General features: G+C 59.2%; 2 protein-coding genes across 4 annotated transcripts; one reads left to right on the forward strand and one right to left on the reverse strand.

The window, feature by feature from the left end:
* The first annotated feature begins 87 nt into the window (after positions 1-87).
* On the forward strand, positions 88-4107 carry ORMDL2 (ORMDL sphingolipid biosynthesis regulator 2). Its single transcript, XM_037884063.2, has 4 exons — positions 88-228; positions 1957-2131; positions 2668-2819; positions 3547-4107. Exons 2-4 carry the CDS (start codon positions 1958-1960, stop codon positions 3680-3682), a joined length of 462 nt encoding a protein of 153 aa, XP_037739991.1. The 5' UTR covers positions 88-228; position 1957; the 3' UTR covers positions 3683-4107.
* Positions 4108-4257: 150 nt separating this feature from the next.
* DNAJC14 (DnaJ heat shock protein family (Hsp40) member C14) lies at positions 4258-17040 on the reverse strand. 3 transcript variants are annotated; one of them, XM_037884059.2, is made up of 8 exons: positions 16834-16969; positions 15294-15497; positions 13174-14925; positions 11968-12074; positions 10754-10873; positions 10222-10382; positions 9786-9888; positions 4258-8846 (listed from the first exon to the last, which is right to left on the reverse strand). In XM_037884059.2, exons 3-8 carry the CDS (start codon positions 14635-14637, stop codon positions 8645-8647), a joined length of 2157 nt encoding a protein of 718 aa, XP_037739987.1. In that variant the 5' UTR covers positions 14638-14925; positions 15294-15497; positions 16834-16969; the 3' UTR covers positions 4258-8644. The 3 variants fall into 3 exon arrangements, with proteins under 3 accessions (XP_037739987.1, XP_037739985.1, XP_037739986.1); XM_037884057.2 differs by having other exon boundaries at positions 15083-15497; XM_037884058.2 differs by lacking the exon at positions 15294-15497 and having other exon boundaries at positions 16834-17040.
* Between the last annotated feature and the right edge of the window lie 1475 nt (positions 17041-18515).

The raw sequence follows: 18515 nt of genomic DNA on the forward strand, positions 1-18515 counted from the left end.
ATCGCGCCTTCCTACTGGCCCAGCGGCACCCGGCCCCGCCGCTTCCTATTGGTAGCCACAGAGGGAGGGGCGGGGACAGAGGTCAGCGACGACGACGGTGACCAATAGGTGCGCAGAAGTCGGAGGCGGGCAGCCAATAGCGGGCGGCAACGGGGGTGGGGCGCAGGCCGTGGCACTTCCTGGAGGCGAGCCGGGGGAGCTGGGCGGAGGTTCGGCAGCAGCCGCCGGGTGGGTGAGCGCCGGGGGGCCGTTATCGGGGCCCGAGGGCTCTAAGCGCCTGCCTGGAGGGGGCGGGGCACTGGGGGTGGGCGGCAGGAAGCTAGGTAGGGGGCGGGGCGACTGGGAGGGGCGGGGCAATGGTAGGGGGCGGGGCGGGGCAATGGTAGGGGTGGACAGTGGAGGGGCACTGATGGGGGCGTGGCAATGGTAGGGGAAGGGGCACGGATGGGGGCGGGGCGATCTGTGGGGGGCGGGGCAACGGTAGGGGCGGGGCGGACGGTGGGGGGCACTGATGGGGGGGGTGGCAATGGTAGGGGAAGGGGCACGGATGGGGGCGGGGCGATCTGTGGGGGGCGGGGCAACGGTAGGGGCGGGGCGGACGGTGGGCACTGATGGGGGCGGGGCAATGGTAGGGGCGGGGGCACTGATGGGGCGGGGCAATGGTAGGGGGCGGGGCGGACGGTGGGGGGCACTGATGGGGGCGGGGAAATGGTAGGGGGCGGGGCGGACGGTGGGGGGCACTGATGGGGGCGTGGCAATGGTAGGGGAAGGGGCACGGATGGGGGCGGGGCAACGGTAGGGGCGGGGCAGCCGGGGGGCACTGATGGGGGCGTGGCAATGGTAGGGGGCAGGGCGGACGGGGGGGGGACCTGAGGGGGGCGTGGCAATGGTAGGGGCGGACGGTGGGGGGCACTGAGGGGGGCGTGGCAATGGTAGGGGGCAGGGGCGCCTGTAGGGGGCAGCAAGGGTGAGAGCAGGGTCTAGTGGTTCCTGCAAGAAGCCAGTCCTGAGCCCCATCTCTGGCAGGGAGGCAGTGCTCAAACCCCTGTAGAGGTACTAGTGGCTAGAGCTCTGCTCAGGAGACCTGGGTCCTGTTCCCGGCTCTGCCATTGGCCTGCTCGGTGACCTTGAGCGAGTCACTTCCTCGCTCCGTGCCTCACTTTCCCCATCAGTAGAATGGGGAGCATGATACTGCCCTCCTTTGTAAAGAGCTTTGAGATCCACTGATGAAAAGTGCGATTTAAGGAGCAAGGTGGTGGCATTATTCTACTGGAAGGGCTGACGGGGCCATATAAGGGCTGAGAGGAGGAACAGGGGGAGGAAGACATATGGGATGCAGGATGAGCAGTAGGTATTGCGGGGGCAGGGCAGTATGGCCATAAAGATGGGGAGAAACTAGGACCTGAATTACAGAGCATAAACAACTCATAGGGTCCCTGCAATTTCAGCTTTGCTTGTGGGGTTTCCAGAGTCACTAACAAGTGCCGTACAGTGGATGAGAGTGGGGGGGTAAATGGAGGGGAGGGGAGGAGGCTGGGAGTCAGGATGCCTGGGTTCTATTCCCCAGCCCTGGGCAGGGAGTGGGGTCTAGTGGCTAAAGGAGGCAGCTATGCCTGGGTCCCACTTCTCGGTGCCGCTACCTCAGTTTGTGGCCGTGGGCCGGTCATTTCCCCTCTCTGTGACTTGATGTTCTGCCCGTAAGATGGGGATACAGAGACTTACCAACCAGTCCAGGGGCTGTGATGATTCATGCATTAATGTTTTTAAAGCATCTGGGGACCGCTGGCTGCAAGATGTTGCAGAAGGACAAAGTATTAGAAAGAAACCTGGAATGGGCATGTGCAGAAAGCTGTGATCCCGAGGAAGGATGGTGCCAGGCGCCTGGCGGAATCAGAAAACCTCGTCCTCTCAGATGAGTAACGTTTGACTCTTCTCCTACACCCATCTCTCTTTCAGGATGAATGTTGGGGTGGCCCACAGTGAGGTGAATCCCAACACCCGAGTGATGAACAGCCGTGGCATCTGGCTGGCCTATGTGATCTCGGTGGGAGTTCTCCATATCATTCTCCTCAGCATCCCGTTCTTCAGCATTCCAGTGGTCTGGACCCTCACTAATGTTATACACAACCTGGTGAGTCAAATCTCAGCCTCCCAACTCATTTTCCTGCCCTGCTAGAAAGAGCAGCGTTAGACTCGGCTCTTCGGGCCCTTGCCCACTGGGCCTGGAGGAGCTGGGATGAGGCCCAGTCCCTCCCTGCTGGGTCAGCACTCAGAGAGATGTAGCTAGAGGGTGCTGTATTTGGGAAAACTTAAAGTGATATAGGAAGTACTTTCCTGACTCCCACTGATGATCAGCTATGGCCTGATGCACGACATTTCGTTATCCTTCTCCTATTTTAGGAGCAAGAACTCCTGAGTTCTGGTTCCAGCTGCCACTCTCTTAGGCAAGTCACTTTACCTAGGGAGAACTTACCTGCCAGCCAGCCCTTTTCTAAAACCAGACGTGGTGTTTGACTCTGGCCTCCTGTAACAATGAGTTCCACAGCTCAGCGGCCCTCTAGCTTTGTTTCCTCTCCAATCCCTGCCCCCCTCTTGTGTTGATGATACAACAGTAAAAGGACCGAGGCCCTCTCCTTACATCCTCCCTTCTCACCATGGAAATTGCAGGTTATGTACTGGTTTCTTCACACTGTGAAAGGAACCCCGTTTGAGACGCCGGACCAGGGCAAGGATCGCCTGCTCACGCACTGGGAACAGATAGACTATGGGACGCAGTGCACCTCCTCCCGCAAGTTCCTCAGCATCTCGCCAGTAGTTCTGTGAGTGTCCATTCCTGCTGCGGCAGGTCAGCTGTTGACCTGCCAGGACCTGCTTGCTCTGGAGGGGGCCTATGGTAGGAGTGCTCCAAACCTGCCCAGAGCTGCAGCTCCCAGGCATTCAGTGGGGCTCACTGCAGTTCCCCTCCTCTCCGATACCCTTGCGTAGCCCGTGGAGACCAGAAGCACACTGTGTAGGGCTCCAGCTGTAGTGGGGCAGGCGTGAATGGCTCAGGGAGAAGATGGGATTGCTGTAGTCTGCGTGAAGCCATACTGAGGCACTAGCCTATGCTGGGCCTTCCCGTACGCAGGGAAAGCCACCGCGGCTATAGAGTACGTTGCTTTTCAATGGAACTGGCCAGAGCCCTGCATGCCTTAGCTAGGTGACTGCCCTCTGCCTACTGCACTGGAGGGCACAAGCTCTCGGGCCTGAAACGAACCAGTGGGCATCAGGCTAGTCGTTGAAGGCTTATGCACTGAGCACCCCGACTGCTAGCAGCTGGCCCCATGGCTGGCAGCACAGAGGCACCAAGGGCAGCATGGGCTTTGGTGACTGAACTCTGCCCGTGCTGGGGAAATGGTTCTGCATCAGGCGTGAGGTGTGTTGGCTGGGAAGTTTGCATCACCGCTTCCGCTGTCAATCAAGCCTCAGAAATAGCTTTCATGTGCCCTCACCCCAGCTGGGGGCTGGATGGCCACAGAACTAACCCTGCCTCTGTCTCTCTTCCAGTTACCTCCTCACCAGCTTTTATACCAAATACGACCCTGCACATTTTATAATCAACACAACGTCCCTCCTCAGCGTCCTGCTCCCCAAGCTGCCTCAGTTCCATGGCGTGCGCGTCTTTGGCATCAACAAATACTGAGACTCAGCGAGCCCAGCACTGCCAAGCCAGCTGCGAGGGAAGAGAGGGCCCATCCCAACAGCCTCCTGCTCTGGCAAAGAAGTAATGAGCCCAGCGTGAAGGTGCTGTCCTGACTGTGAACTAGGGCGGCGGCGCAAGCGAGGGACCAGCCACTGCTTGAGCCCCTTGCAGGGATTAAGTTACTCTCCCTAGTAATCATCGGTATTTGGGCTTTATCTTTTGTTTGGGTGGAGAGAGAGAGGCAACTGAGCTGGGAGGAGGGAGGGGGTCTAAGTGTCTCATGAGCTACCCTGTCAGCTGTCTGCTGCTCATGTAACTGCGAGAGAGAACTGCTGCCCAGCAGGGGGGAAAATAGCCAGTTTGTGCATCCTCCCCATCCTTGTGTTTTATAAACTTCTACTGTAATAAAGACGTTTGACAGACAACAGTGGTGTTCTTGCAAGGGGGCCCTAGGCTTAGAGGAATCAGCCAGGGGTGACAGTAAAGAACAGAAGATATTCACTGGTGGGAGAGGATGTGGAGTGGATCCCACAACCCCCTGCTTGTTCCTTCCCCACCTCCCAGAGGAGACAGGCTTCTTCAAATCGTATTTTAATTTAACAAAAGTGATAAGAAAGAGATACACAATCATCTTAAAAACCTCCGTGCTCAGCCCTCAGGACAAAGGAGGTGAACAGTGAATACACCCGACATCAAACACTCGCGTGGCAATACAGGTCAGGAAGAGTGATTGATTGTCCAAGACTTATTTTTTTGCAAAACGTATTTAAGCGTCTTAAGGCAGCTCTGCCCCGCAGCAGCCCAAGCAGATGCGCTTCCAGCCAGACCGCTTCCCCCAACCTCCACTTGCGCCGAGAGGCTGCCGAGCTACATCGACAGGAGCTCAGTTGCTCAGAGGCAGGGGGAGAGGGAACGTGCCTATAACTCGGTTTCTGGCTCCCCCGGCGTGAACTGAGTTAGGCAGCCCTGGCAGCAGAGCCGCAAAAGCCACACAAGCTCAGGGGAGCAAAGAACAGAGCAAGCTGGCAGGTGAGACCAGGTAAGTGTCCTAGGGCGTGGCTGCTCTCCAGCGCTCTGTGCCTGCTCAGCTCAAAGCTACAGCTGCAGTGGTGAGCCTGTGGCTTTCAGTGTACAGGGAGGGAGTCCCCAGCGAAAGAGAGGCTCTGGCGTCTGCCAAAGGCAAGCTTTACTGTACTCGCTCATGATGAAGAGACAAGCTAAGGAGGTTGACAGCCCTGCAGTAGACAGGCTCCCCCGTAAACATGAAGGGGTAAGGAGCAGCAAGGTGGCTGTGGCAGCTGCCCGAGAGGAGCCAACAAGAAGCCCCGAGCATACAGACCAGGAGGACATTACAATGCTGGAGCTGCCTCATTTCCTGCCCCATGCGATTGCAGCTAGAACATGACTGGAGGAGTGGTTCCCACCTGGTATATTTCCAAGGCCCCTTAATGTACGTTTTGGGGTCACCAAGGCACTACCAGCCAAGGTGTCCGTTGCAGCTGAGAACTAGAGAGAGCAAATCCCCAGCAGCCCGGTTCTCCATGAGTGTGAGCCAGGGTGGGTCTCCCTTGGGGAGAGCTTCCAGGTCAGGAGATTAAAAACAGGGTGGCTCAGCTTGGAAAAGAGATGGGGGGTGACAGAGGTCTGTACAGTCATGACTGCCGGGAAGCAAGTGTCTAGGGACGTGCTATTTACCCCTTCCCATAACAAACCAACCAGGCATCACCCAATGCCATTAATGGGCAACAGGTTTAAAACCAACCATGGATCCCACAACGCACAGTCAACTTGTGGAACTCCTTGCCAGGGGACGTGGTGAAGGCCAAACCTAACTGGGCTCAAAAAAAGAATGAGTTACGTTCACGGGGGAGAGGTCCATCAATGGCTGTTAGCCAAGATGGGCAGAGACACAGCCCCACGTGCTCGGTGACCTTAAACCTCTGACGGCCAGATGCTGGACCTGGAAGACAGGCTGGATCTCTCAATGTTTGCCCTGTTTTGTTCGCTCTCTCGGAAGCACTTGACACCTGCCACTATCTGAAGGCAGGACACTGGGCTAGCGGGACCATTGGTCTGACCCAGTCTGGCCGTTCTTATGATTAGCTCCCTTCCTGGCCCTTCTAAATAATCAGTTGGATGCACAGCAGGACTACATGGCTTTACGTTGTCCATTCAGCCTTTGTGCACCAGTGACCGTGATTGGCCCTGTGTTAAATACGGCTTCCTCCTCCCACCAACTTCAAACCTAGAGCTAATGTCTGCCTGCTCAGCTCAAGGTAACTGAGCCCAGGAGAGGGGATGGGGCGCCAGCTGTGGGCCACCTCTCCACAGCCCAGGTACAGCCCTGGCAGAAACAGTCCAAGCTGCCCCCCTGCCTCAGGGGTCCGGTCAGGCCCTGCGGTCCTGCATACAATCATGCTGCCCTCTCTGAGGACGCCACATTTGCACCCACCGTAGCTGGGATTTTTAGGGACATGGATGCACGTCCCCAAGGAACCAGCTAAAGACCCTTGATTCACTTGACATAACACCCCCCAAATAGCCATGTGATGCTGAGACTCGCTCCCAGCTCAGTGGCCCTTAGAACCAGTTCGCCAGAGGGAAAGAGCTCTGCAGTCCTGCTGCCCAGAGTTCACCTTGGGAAGAGGAATCAGGGTTTGCAGGTGAGTGACACCTGGGGGGAGAAACAGTTGACAGAGAAGCCAGCCAGGTGGTTCCCATCACACCCTTCAAATAATGAAAAGGGGCTCAAATAACAAAGCTCCTAGAGGAAGGCTGAGCTGGGAGGGCTTGTTTTAAAGAGCTTAGTCTTGTCATTCTAAGAAAGGTGATGAGGAAATACATGCCCTCACCCCCCGTCCAGTGCGGCCTGCTCAGGCGTTACTTAACAGACAGGCACCACAAACTACAGTTTAGTGTGTCCGACCCCAGCTTGGCCCCTGCTGGCTCGTGTCGCTTTGAGGCAGTTTTGAGTGCCTGAGTTACTGTCCTAGTTTTCTTCCACTAGCCCAAAATCCAGCTTTGGCAGGGGCCAGGCCTCCTGCTTGTTATGTCCCCCTTTTTCACAGCTGCACAGTGGTGTCTATACACAAGTTGGGTGTGAAGAGAATACTCTTATGTAATCCTGCGGGGGTTTATTTTGCAGGGGATGGGTAATTGTAGAACATACACTCACCAGTTTAATCGTAAAGCAGAGCTTTCTGCTCACACCCACACAATTGTTTGTGTAGGCCCTACCCTAAATCCAATTCATTTTGGAAATTCAGCAGTGGAATGCCATAAACACCCTGACAAGGAAAACGAGTCTTATTTCCTGGCACAACTTAAAAATCAGCTTTACTCCAACTGGGGTTAGAGTAATTCAGCATCAGCTCTGTGAGCTGGGTGCACGTTAGCGACCGGAAGAGCAAACCTAAGGAGGTTACAGAAAGTGCCTACAGAAAGCCGAGGTGTAATACATGGAACGGACCGACGCTGCCCAGGGAAGGGGGGAAGCACTCCCCCAGCTGCTCTCAGGGATTGAGCTAGATTTATCACAAGGGGTACGCACATGGGATTAAACAGAGATATGTACAGACAAATAGGAACCAGCTGTTAGAACCCAAGACCAACCCTTCAGTAAGAGGCTGGACAGTTACAGACCCGTCTGACTGACTGCCAGGAGCTTGCCCAGCAGAAGCAGACCAGGGTTTTGATGGGTTGGGGCTGGGCTTACAAACTTGACCTTGCTTCTTTGGAAAGCCTAGTCCCCGTATGCGAGCGGCTGGCCCCAGCAGGCATCCCTGTGAACAGTAAAGTCAATACTGGCTGCACAGCTCAGGAGACTTGTGCAGACAGCACCTCACAGCTGAGCTCCCAGAGCAACCCGCTGGGGAACCGCTCTCCCAAGTCTCAGGACTATGGCTGAGCCCAGCTAGCAGACAAGGTGTCCATGGCCGGGAAGCAGGGCTGAGGGGGAATCCGACGGGGGGTCAGCATGAAGCTAGGGGCCAGCCTGTGCTCCCACCACCATGGGAACAGAGCCAGTCACAGCACAGGGAGCACCCACCCACGCCTCATTTCACCTGTGGGGCAACAGGGCTCGGCAGAGAGCGCAGACAGATGCCCTGGCTCCAGGAGTAGGTGTGGATAAGACCCTGCAAGAGTTAGACAAAGGGCTCAGTCTTGTCTGCCAGGGCCAAAGGCTGGGCTGCTCTCTAGGAGCATTCTCCAGTCAGCTGAGCAAGCCGCCCTCCAGCACCGGGGTTCACCGCTTGGCGTGGTTCTTCTGGGGTGATGAGCTGTGCGGATGGGAGGGGTCAAGAATGCGATCTGCTGCAGAAGCTTTAGAGGCCAAATTGTGATTCAGTTCTAAGGGATCCTGCTCAGTGCTGTGTGTGACGCGTTATGGCTCCCCGCAGCTCTCGGAGGGCTGCAAGACGCAGACGTCAATGGGCGGGGGAGTGAAGGGGAGCTGCGCATGAGAAACGGGGGCAAGTGGAGGGAAGGGACATGGCTGCCTCCCAATGGATCCCAGATGTGGCCTTTATGGAAATGAAACATCCCCTGATTTTTAAAGTAACCCTGAAGAGATTCCATGGCTCTGTCCAGCTTCCCCACCCCCCAACCGCAGGGACACCCTCCTTCCACACACACTGGGCTGGTGTCTCCAGGGATCCTGCAGGGCACCCCCTGCTGGAGTTCTTTGGTATCACTGGGTCTGGTTCTTTACACTAGAAGTTAACGGCATCAGCCAGAAATTCCCCAAACGCCTGGTTGGCTTTTAAATATCTAAAGAAAAAAATAGATTCTTCTTCTTGTAAAGAGCCCTTTTAGTGCCCGACCTAGAGCCCGGGACGCGCCCAGCTGCCTGCTGGGACGTACACAGGAGCTTTGTTTCCTGTCAGTGCTTGTGGCCTCCTGCCAGGCCAAGTGCAAAGCAGCCCCCACCCGGTTACTCTCCCGCACTGGCCACGCCGCTCCTCAGCGCTGGAAGGGACGGCGCACTTTCTTCCGCCTTTTCTGCTTTGAGTCCCCTTTTGGGGCTGCACTCTCTGTCTTCGGGGCTGAAGCAGAAGGAGCTGCTGCCTGGGGGTTGGGCATCTGCCCCGGGGTCCCCTGAAATATGCGGTTGAAGAAGTCCTGCAGGTCTGCAGCTGAGGCGGGGCTGCCTTCAGAGGCAGTTCTGGGGGAAAACAAGTGTTTATAGACACGGCACTTACACATGTAGTTGGGTGTCAAGAGGCAGTTCAGTGGGCTCTAGTGGTTACAGCAGGGAGTCAGGACTCCTAGGTTCTATAGCCAGCCATGGGAGGTTTGCATGGGCTAGTGGGTTAGAGCAGAGGGGTCGGTACTCAGGACTCCTGGGTTCTGTCCCCAACTCAGGGAGGCAGTGGCGGTCTTAGTGGGTTTGCAGGGGCTCCTGGGTTCTATTCCCAGCACTGTCATGGGCTCTCAAGTCACTCCACTCCTGGTCTCCTCGCCAGGGAGAGCACCCACACAGCAAGGGAGCTGTGAGGCTAAGGGGCCAGATCCTGCCAGGGGCTCAGTGACCTGCCCTCTGTTAATTTCAGCAGCATTGGATGGCACTTGGCAGGGGTCTCTGGGATCAGTGTGCTCCCGTGACCCTTCCACCCAACGGGGGAGGCAGCTGGAAACGCAGGATGGGTTGACAGATGACAGATCGCTGGCTGGCGTTGGTTTAAAACACATCTGCAAGGACCCGGGACAGGCGGGGAAGAGTTCCTCCAATAGCCCACAGAAAGGGCGGGGGGGGGGGGGGGGGGGGGGGCGGCATTTTTATCTGTGCAGAATAACCTGTCTTCAGACCACATGGTTTAAAGCAGCAGTGCAGTACTCTGCCACAAAGGGGCAGTGCTCCAGAGCCCAGCAGTAGCAAGCTTAGGAAAGGGGGGAGCTTTGCTGACCCCAACAAGGAGACTCCCAGCGAACAGTAACTCAGCTCCCTTCGGCCCTCTGATGGGGGGGAAAGTGCGATGCCAGAGGGAACTTATGGCTGGCCACAGCTCCCCCAGAAGTGCTCAAGATTGGAGATTTGACCCTTCCCCGCCCACTCAGACCAAGGCGAGAGCATGAAGGAACCAGAACAGCATCCAGTACCAACCTCTGGCGTCCACCCAAGCCGGAGCTCCTTGATCCAAACGATATGTGATACGGGGCGCGATGGGTGTCGGGAGAGATTCCAACCCGCTGGCAGCCGGCCCACTCTGCAGACAGACAGGCAGGACACACCATCAGCCGGCGGGAGGAAGCAACCGCAGCCATCACACCTCCCGGCCTCCGGAGCAAAGGAGCAATGACACAGCCCAGGAAAAGCAGGAGAGAGCCGCACCCCCACCAAGGGCTGGCATCCTCCTCTCCAGCTGGGCTAGGGATCCTGAGGGGGAGGAGTGCTAGTCCCTGAAACATTAGGAGCAGGGGACTGTTTAAACATGGTTCATCAGCCTGGTGTAACTGCAATTCAAGGGGCTGGCAAACAACTGGTCAGTTTCACGGTCTGGTCAGGCCGCACATCCTGGCCCCACGGACGCCTCCCGTACCTGTGATGTCATAGACTTTCCCATCCATCAGGGCGAAGTAGGTGATTTTCAGCCCCAGCATGCTTGATTCGGCCCAGAAGTCTCCCTCCTTGGCAGGGTGCAGCTTGCCGCACTCCGCGCAGTAGCGAGCGCTGAGCGGATCTCTGTCCATCTCGAACCTCCTAGAGCAGCAGGGAGATTGTCAAACGCTGTTCGAGCGGGGCCAGCTTTGCCATGTCCCGTCCCAGAGGGACGCGTCCTCCCTCCCACAGCACCCCAAGTTCCCAGGATGCTCTAGGACAACCCGCACCACAGAACACTTGTGCTTAAGGAAGAAGCACAATGGTCTTAAGCGCAGCTAACTGGGAAAGCCAGGACATGAGCCCACCAGCTGCAGGATTGTCTGGCTGATCCATTCCGGCCGCCACGCAGGGCCAGACCCACTCCTGAGCTCCAGGCCCCATGGAGGGGTAACGCTTGGTGCCCCAGGAGGAGGCAGGGCACCAGGGCTGCAAGCAGGGGGTTAAAGCAGTCACCGAACGCCAGCACCTACTTGTGCTTCCCCTGGCACTTGCTACACATCATGGTGTTCATGGCCTCTTTCAGGTCGTCCCGCAGCTTGGTGAGGAACTCATTCATGGATTTTGTCAGCTCACTTTCTGCCATCCGCTTGCTGCAATCACAACGGCATGGGGGTGAGTCACGCCCCAGGCGGGGAGCCCACAGGAGGAACTGGCATAGGACAGCCTCTGCACCCAGCAGTCAGCCCACGCCCTTCCCTGCTGGGCTCAGCCCCCGTTGGCAGCAGGGCTGGCTTGCATGAGATTCTTGCTGCAGCCAGCGTGGGGGCACACATCCTTACCACTTCCCCAGGCCATTGCTGGCCGAGACGTGGTGTCAGAAGCCCGGCAGAAGATCAGCACTCACAGCACTAGGGAGGCTGCCACGCCGGGCAGCCGGGCCTGGAGAGCCTCAGCTTCCTTCCATCAGCCCAGGTCTGACGCCGCACCAAAGCCCCACCCACCCACCCCATTCGCTCCCGTCACCTGTGGCGGCTCCTCATTAACCCAGGCAGTAAGCTCCCTAGGACACATTTGTACAGCTCCTTGCACAACAGCGCCCGCACCCTGACCTGGGCCACCTGTGATCACAGGCAAGAAGAGAAGAGCAGCCGGAGGGATTTCACTTATAATCGGACACCTCAAATTCCCACCTGCCAGTTCTCTGACAGAGACTCTGGCCCCCTAACAGCGACTTTTAAAAGGTATTTAAGTATAGGAGGTTTCTCGGCTAAAGCCCTCGTGCTCTGCCTTTGCTCTCATGACCCACGGCTCATCAAAAGCCCTTGATGCCTCACTCAGAAATTCCTGGCTGTGTCCTCCCAGCACAGCACAGGAGCATCACCCACTCGGGCCTGAAAGCAACGTCTTGCAGTGGCGAGGACCGGAAGGGACCGGTCCCACTCAAGACACCCGTCCTAAGGTACCATCCTTGCTCCCCCAGTCAGCAGGGGAAGTAGCAGCCCCAGGGCAGGCCTGAAGCCAGAGCACAGACTTCGGTGGGCAGATCAGATCAGCAAGTCACGGTGGGGCTGAGCAGCACAGCCCAAGATCCCAGCCCACCTTCCTCCCCGTCACCCGTCCCTCAAGTACACAGAGATGGGACGGAGGAGGCCATGTTCTCTAATCCGCCACCAGCAACCGCAGGCTCCCCTCCATCTCTCGCCCCCGTCCTGCCTTAGGGGGTGGGAAGGGGCCCCCAACTCACATCTCGTACTCTTTCCTCTTCTCCGGGTTGCTCACGATATCCCAGGCAGCTCGCAGCACCTTGAAGGCTTCCTCCGCCCGCGGATGCTCATTCTTGTCGGGATGAACCTGCGAAGCAAGACATGGGAACCTGAGACCACCAAGAGGCTCCTTCGGCGCTGACCTCGTCTGGTGCGAGGGGTCTGGCCGGGACGGAGCCCCCTCCAGGGACAGGACAGAACAGCACCGCCAGATGGGTCGGGGGAGGGGGAGAAAGAAGGAGTGGGTGCTACATGTCTTCAGACAAGGCCAAATGGGCCACTCTGGTCTGGCCAAGGCCAGGCTGCTGCGCTGGCGAGCCTCGGCCCCCACCTGTCGCTCCTTGTCTTCCTTCTCGGGCACCACAAGCAGAGCAGCAAAGGCAGGAGGGCTCCCCATCCCGGCCAGGGCAAAAAAGGGGGTGCCCAGCTGATGAGCTGGGGCAGAAGGGACAGCCAGCACCCAGGGGAGCCTCAAAGCCATCGAGCTCTCCCAGCGCGGCCCGCGCCATGACTCCACGGTGCTCACATGGCGACTCCAAGTGACAAAGCGGCGTCGGTCCACTGCCCCTAGCCATCAGGGCCGGGAAGCACGCAAAGGCTGCCCTGCACCACGGCTTGTTAGAGGAACCCAGGAAAACAGGAAGAACATGGGGCAAAACATCAAGCAGAAGTTTCACTTTATAAAAGGACAGCAAAAGCCCAGCATCCCCCGCTGAGATACCAGGCAGCTCCGGGGACTAGAGTCAGTCAGCTGCTCGGTCCTGCAGCCCACGCCAGGCTCAGCACAAGCCTAATTCGGGAGCTGCTGCCAGTTAACACCGATCCCCATGCCTCTGGCCTAGCGGTGGACCCGCCTTGCGGTGGAGGCCTTGCGGTGGACCCGCCAAAGCAAGGAATTTGCAGGAAGGAATCTGGGTCTCAGCCCAGCTCTGAAACAGACACGTTACGTGGCCTTTGGACAAGTCACCCTAACAGTGCGTGTCTCAGTTTACCCATCTGTAACATGGGGGCGGGGGATTAAGCGTATTGAGCCTCAGTGGGGAGAGGCTAGAGAAGAGTGGCTCACTCTCTCCCCGTACGAGGACAATGCAGCCCAAATGGAGGTCCTGCCTCATGGCCCCCCAGCTGCTTGGGTGCCATAGGGCTGGGTGCGATGTCCATCCCCCGCCACGCCAGGGCACACTCACCAGCACAGCCAGCTGACGATAGGCCTTCTTCAGCTCCGAGTCTGAAGCAGTCGCCTCCAGCCCCAGGACCTGAAAGGGGTTCAGCTCTTCCTCGGGCACGTCGGCCAGGGCCAGCAGCCGTGCCACCTCCTGGCTGGGCGGGTAGCGCCCCCCTGCGCTAAGATCCGGGCCAGTCGCAGCCGCTCCCAGCTCATCGGTCCTTAGCCCTTTGGCTGCCCCAAGCAGCCCTGGCCACTTTTGCAGCAAGCGTGACGCGTACTTGCAAGTCCTGGTTTCTTTGAAGAGAGCCCAGGTTCTGCGGAGGAAGGGCGAGCCCAGGAGCGAGAGGAGCCAGGCCACGCTGCTGGTTCTGCCCAGCTTACCTACCCCAGCAAGAAGCAGGGACTTGGAGAGTCGCCAGCACAGCCGCAGGCTGCCCAGGAGCAGCACGAGCACCAGGAAGAGCAGGGCACCCAGCATCCTGAGCAGCCGCCACAGCCAGTTCCCCCAGGAACCCAGCCACCGGGCTGCCTTCCCCGAGCTGCTCTTGGCCCGCTGGATCCACGTCCTCGTGCTGCCTTGGGCTGAGCCCAGGGCCCAGGCGTCGAGCTGACAGCACGAGTAGAGGAACCTCCCACCAGCTTCCACATACTCGCCGCACTCATGGGTGATGACCAGCACCAGCTTGATGAGCTTCTTGAAACAGGAGACGCAGACCCGGGCCAGCTCTTCCAGCTGCTTGGGGACCTCAGCTTTTAGGTGGCGCCGCCGGTCCACATGGCTCCTCTTCCTGGCCTGCTTGTGCTTTCCACCAGCCGGCACAGACCTACCCTCCCGCTTGGCATTCTCCTTCCCCTCCTCCTTGTCCTTCGTGCCAGAGCGGTGCCTCTGGCGTCTCCCATTCTTCCTGCCGCTGAGCAGCCTGCCAGAGCCGCACAGGTCCTCACTGGCCTTGGACACTCCGTCATCTTCCTCGTCTTCCCCCTGGCCCTGCGGCCATGGTGCTGAATCAGGACCAAAGGCTTCATCCTCAGCTGCAAGGGACTCCGAAGCCCAGCGCTGGCAAGTGAAGCTACACGAGCAATTCCCCTTCTCCAGGTAAGTCCTGGAGGGATCCAGACTCTCCCCCTGACAACTACAGGAACGTTCGTAACTGGACAGACAGGAGCCAGAGGCACTGTACTCAGTGAAGTGCAACAACCCGTCCCCTTCCAGCAACCCCATCGGTACTTGGTCGCAGCTTCCATTCCAACCAACATCCTCCCCTGTGGTGCAGGAAGTCCTCTGCCCTCCGCCTTCTGGAAAGCCCTGAGGGGGAGAATGGCCGGCCTCCTCCACCTTCCCTAGCCTCTCGGCTGATAGTTCGGCTAGCAATGTCTCACGCACACTAGGAGTCCCAGCAGCAGCTGGCCCCCGAGCCTCCATCGGTTCCAAGCCTTTGGCGGCTCTGTGGAGTTCTTTCGGCCAGCTTTGGCTTGGAGACATACGTTCTGGGCCTTAAGAACCGCAGCATTCTTGGAAGAACTGGCAGCCGTTAGGCCCAGTGCTTCCCAGATCCCCAAAACTTGAGAACAAGGATCTGTTATGCCCACAAAGGCTGGCACCTGGTGCACCCCTGCTCCGGGAGAGCTTGCCACTCCAGCAGCAGGAACTATCCGGTTTGGTTTCACACATCCCTCTTCCTCCAGAGATCTGCTTCTCTATTGCCTTGCCCCAAGAGCTGTCCTGGACCAGCAAGGGTTAAGTTACAACTGTCATTTTGTAGCCTTTGTCCTGCAAATTAAACAAAATAAAATAAAATCAAAGGCATCAAAACCAGGCTCAAGGCCAAGACACAGAGCGTGAGGGATAGAAGGGCAGCCCTGGCCATGAATCAAGAGTGGTCTCCAAGGCTTGTTCTCAAATCCACAGTCCATGCGACTGGACCTACCTTCTGACACACACTGAGAGCAGAGCAGACTGGGGGCCCCTGGAAGGGGGACAGAGCTTCCCCCACCTCAACTCATTCGTAGCTCAGCAGCAGCCACCCAATAGCTGCTTGCGGCTGAGCCACTGAGGTCAGCAGATGGTCGTAGTCCGGATCCCAGGTATTCAGCTCTCAAAGATCTACCCCCACAAGTGCCAGTGAATTCCCCTCTCACCCCACATGGGAAGCCGACGTGCTAGCCGTGGCGATACAGAACTTCCTTGCATGCAGCTTTCACCGGCACTTGGAGAGAAATCCACTGGCCATCGCTTGAATCACCAGGTTTCCTGCCCTGGCCCCAAGAATCAGAAGTGACCCTCTGTGAGGCTGTTCCTGCAACCCAGCAGGGGTCAGTACAAAAGCACAGCCGTATAAGTGCCTATGAGGAGAAGAGATAGTAAAGTGCAGTCATTTGACTCTGGATTACAAACAACCCACACGAAATGGCAGAGTCCCAGTGAACCCACGCTCACTATTAGGACAAGCTTGAGCTCTCTTGCTTGGATTTAACCCTATCAATGGCCCTGAAATCCTTGCCCAAACCTTGACATCGAAACCAACCTAATCCAATTGGGTGGTGGCATCTCTGTACCAGCCCCCTATTTCTAGAGAGCCTCTCACCACGGTATCAGGGCTCTAGCTACTTCACATTCATCCTGCGTCAGTTTCCTGTTTTGCCAACTGCACTCAGATATCACACAGTCAGGCCCCAACAAGTGGTGAGATTGGCTTCAAAGCCAGGAGATTTCAAACAAAAAGCTTGCAGGGGGGCGGGGGGGCCTTTTTATTCGCCTTGGGCTTACGAAGCGGAAGGACAGAGCAGCGGTTAGAGCAGGAGCCTCGGACTTGGGTCCCATTCACTGCAGGTGTCACTCGGCCTCCCTGTGCCTCGGACCCCCCCCCGTACAATGGGGATACCAGCACTGCCCCGCCGCACCGGGCCACAGGCCCCAGAGAGCGGGGGCCGGGGGATCCGACAGACCCGGCCAGGGCATGGTCCTCTCCCCCACCGCCCCACCGCGGGGCCTCAGCTCTGACAGGCTCCCCGCACGCCAGGGGCTGGAGACAGGCGAGTCGGGGGGGTCTGACAGCCCCACTCGGCCCCTCGGGCTGCTGGCTGGGGGGGGGGGGAGGGAAGCTGCCAAACTCGCAGTGGGGGGGGGACAAGGCCTCCGGGACCCTCCCCCCACGTCAGCGCCCGCTGAGAGACCCCTCACCTGGGCCCCCCACCACAGGGGGCAGCGGGGGGGCAGCGACCCCCGCTCCACGGGTAGCGCCATGAGAAGGGGGCTCCCCCCCGTGTGGAGTTGGGGGCAGACCGGAGGGGGAGGGGCAGGGGCTCCCCCCCCGTGCGGAGTTGGGGGCAGACCCGGGGGGGGGGAGGGGCGGGGGCTCCCCCCCGTGCGGAGTTGGGGGCAGACCCGGGGGGGGGGGGGGGCGGGGGCTCCCCCCCGTGCGGAGTTGGGGGCAGACCCGGGGGGGGGGAGGGGCGGGGGCTCCCCCCCGTGTGGAGTTGGGGGCAGACCGGAGGGGGAGGGGCGGGGGCTCCCCCCCGTGCGGAGTTGGGGGCAGACCCGGGGGGGGGAGGGGCGGGGGCTCCCCCCCCCCGTGCGGAGTTGGGGGCAGACCCGGGGGGGGGGGGAGGGGAGGGGAGGGGGCTCCCCCCCCCCGTGCGGAGTTGGGGGCAGACCCGGGGGGGGGGGAGGGGAACTCACCTGCTCCCGGTGCCCGGGGGGGGGTCTCCTCCTCCTCTTGCCCCCCCGGGTCCGCCTCTCTCCCCACTTCCGCCTTCCGCCCGCCTGTGACCGCGGCAGCTTCCACTTCCGGGGGAGAGGGCGGGGCTTCCCCTTAAAGGGCCAGCGCCCCAGGAGCCCTCTGCGGGGCTGCGCCTTGTGCTGAGCGCGTCGGGCCTCAGCCTGGGGCTGGGACAGAGGCAGCGGGTTTGAATCGGGCCCCAGCTTGGCCCCGGGCCCCATTCCCCCCCCCGAGCCAGCCAGTCCCCTGCCCTGGGGCCAGCCGGGCCCCCCCCCAGGCCAGCCGGGCCCCCCGCAACGCTCCATCACCCTGGGCACTGCCCAGCCCCCTCCGCAGAAAGAGAATCCGGAGAGACGGAGCCGGGACTTCTGGGATCTATTCCCGCTCTGCCCCGGCCTGCTGGGTGACCTGGGCAGGTCACGACCCCGCTCGGTGCCTCGGTTTCCCCATCTGTAAAACGGGGACCATGACTCTGTAACACACCACGAGACCCCCTGGTCAGCAGAGCTCAGTGGGGCTAGTGTTACTGTCACGCTCTGTGGGGCAGAGGCGATCTCCTTGTTCCGGGTCTGTGCCCCACCTGGCACAAGGGGGCTACCAGTGCCTGACCGGCGCTCCCACGACACAGAAATGGGTGTTTCTGCTTGGAGAGCCCCCGATGAGAAGCATCAGCCCTTTCTCCAGCAGAAAGCGACGTGTCCCTTCGAACCCCACTCCAGCCTGCTGGCAGGGAGGCAGCACCCACGGCTAGTTCAGTTGGCTCAGGGAAGGGGGAAGCAGATCTGCGCCGGGTGGCACGGCATTCCAAGACTAGGCGCTGGAACCGGGGGTGCTGGGGGAGCTACCGCACCCCCTTGTTTGAAGAGGTTTCCATCATATGCAGGATTCACAGTTTGGGTCAATGGTTCTCAGCACCCCCGCGGTACGAATGATTCCAGCCCCTGATTCCAAGTGCGACTCCCGAGTGACTGCTGGTGGCCCCTGTAACCCGGGGAGGCAGAGACAGCTCTCGGGAGAGTCCCGGAGACTTCGCAGCTGGATCACGGGCAAGACAACCTGATGCAGGGGAAGGAGCAGTCGTCTAGGCTGCTAGGACTGTAACAGGGTTTACAAGAGAGGTGGACACATTCCTGGAGGTGAAGGGTTTTAATTAATGGCTATCAGCCAGGATGGGTAAGGAAGGGTGTCCCTGGCCTCTGTTTGTCAGAGGGGGGAGATGGAGGGCAGGAGAGAGATCACTGATCATTACCTGTTAGGTTCACTCCCTCTGGGGCCCCTGGCGCTGGCCACTGTCGGCAGACAGGACACTGGGCTGGATGGACCTTTGGTCTGACCCCGTCTGGCCGGTCTTAGGTTCTTATTCCCACACATGCGCCCCCACGCACAGCTGGGGCCAAACTTCTCCCTGGTGTAACTCCACCGGGGCCAACTGAGTTGCACTGGGTATGAATTTGGCCCATGATCCCACACGGGTTCAGACTGGGGCCTTCCAGTCTCCCAGCTGCCCCTTTCCTCCAACCCTTTGGGACTTTCCTTCCGAGCCCCTGAGAAGGTAAAGGCCAGATCCCGACCTCGGCTGTCCCACTGTAAATCCACAGTATCTCCATTGGAGCCGATCTGGATTTACACCCATGTAAACAGG

The sequence above is a fragment of the Chelonia mydas genome, chromosome 20 (assembly GCF_015237465.2).
Source record: "Chelonia mydas isolate rCheMyd1 chromosome 20, rCheMyd1.pri.v2, whole genome shotgun sequence".
NCBI lineage: Eukaryota > Metazoa > Chordata > Testudines > Cheloniidae > Chelonia > Chelonia mydas.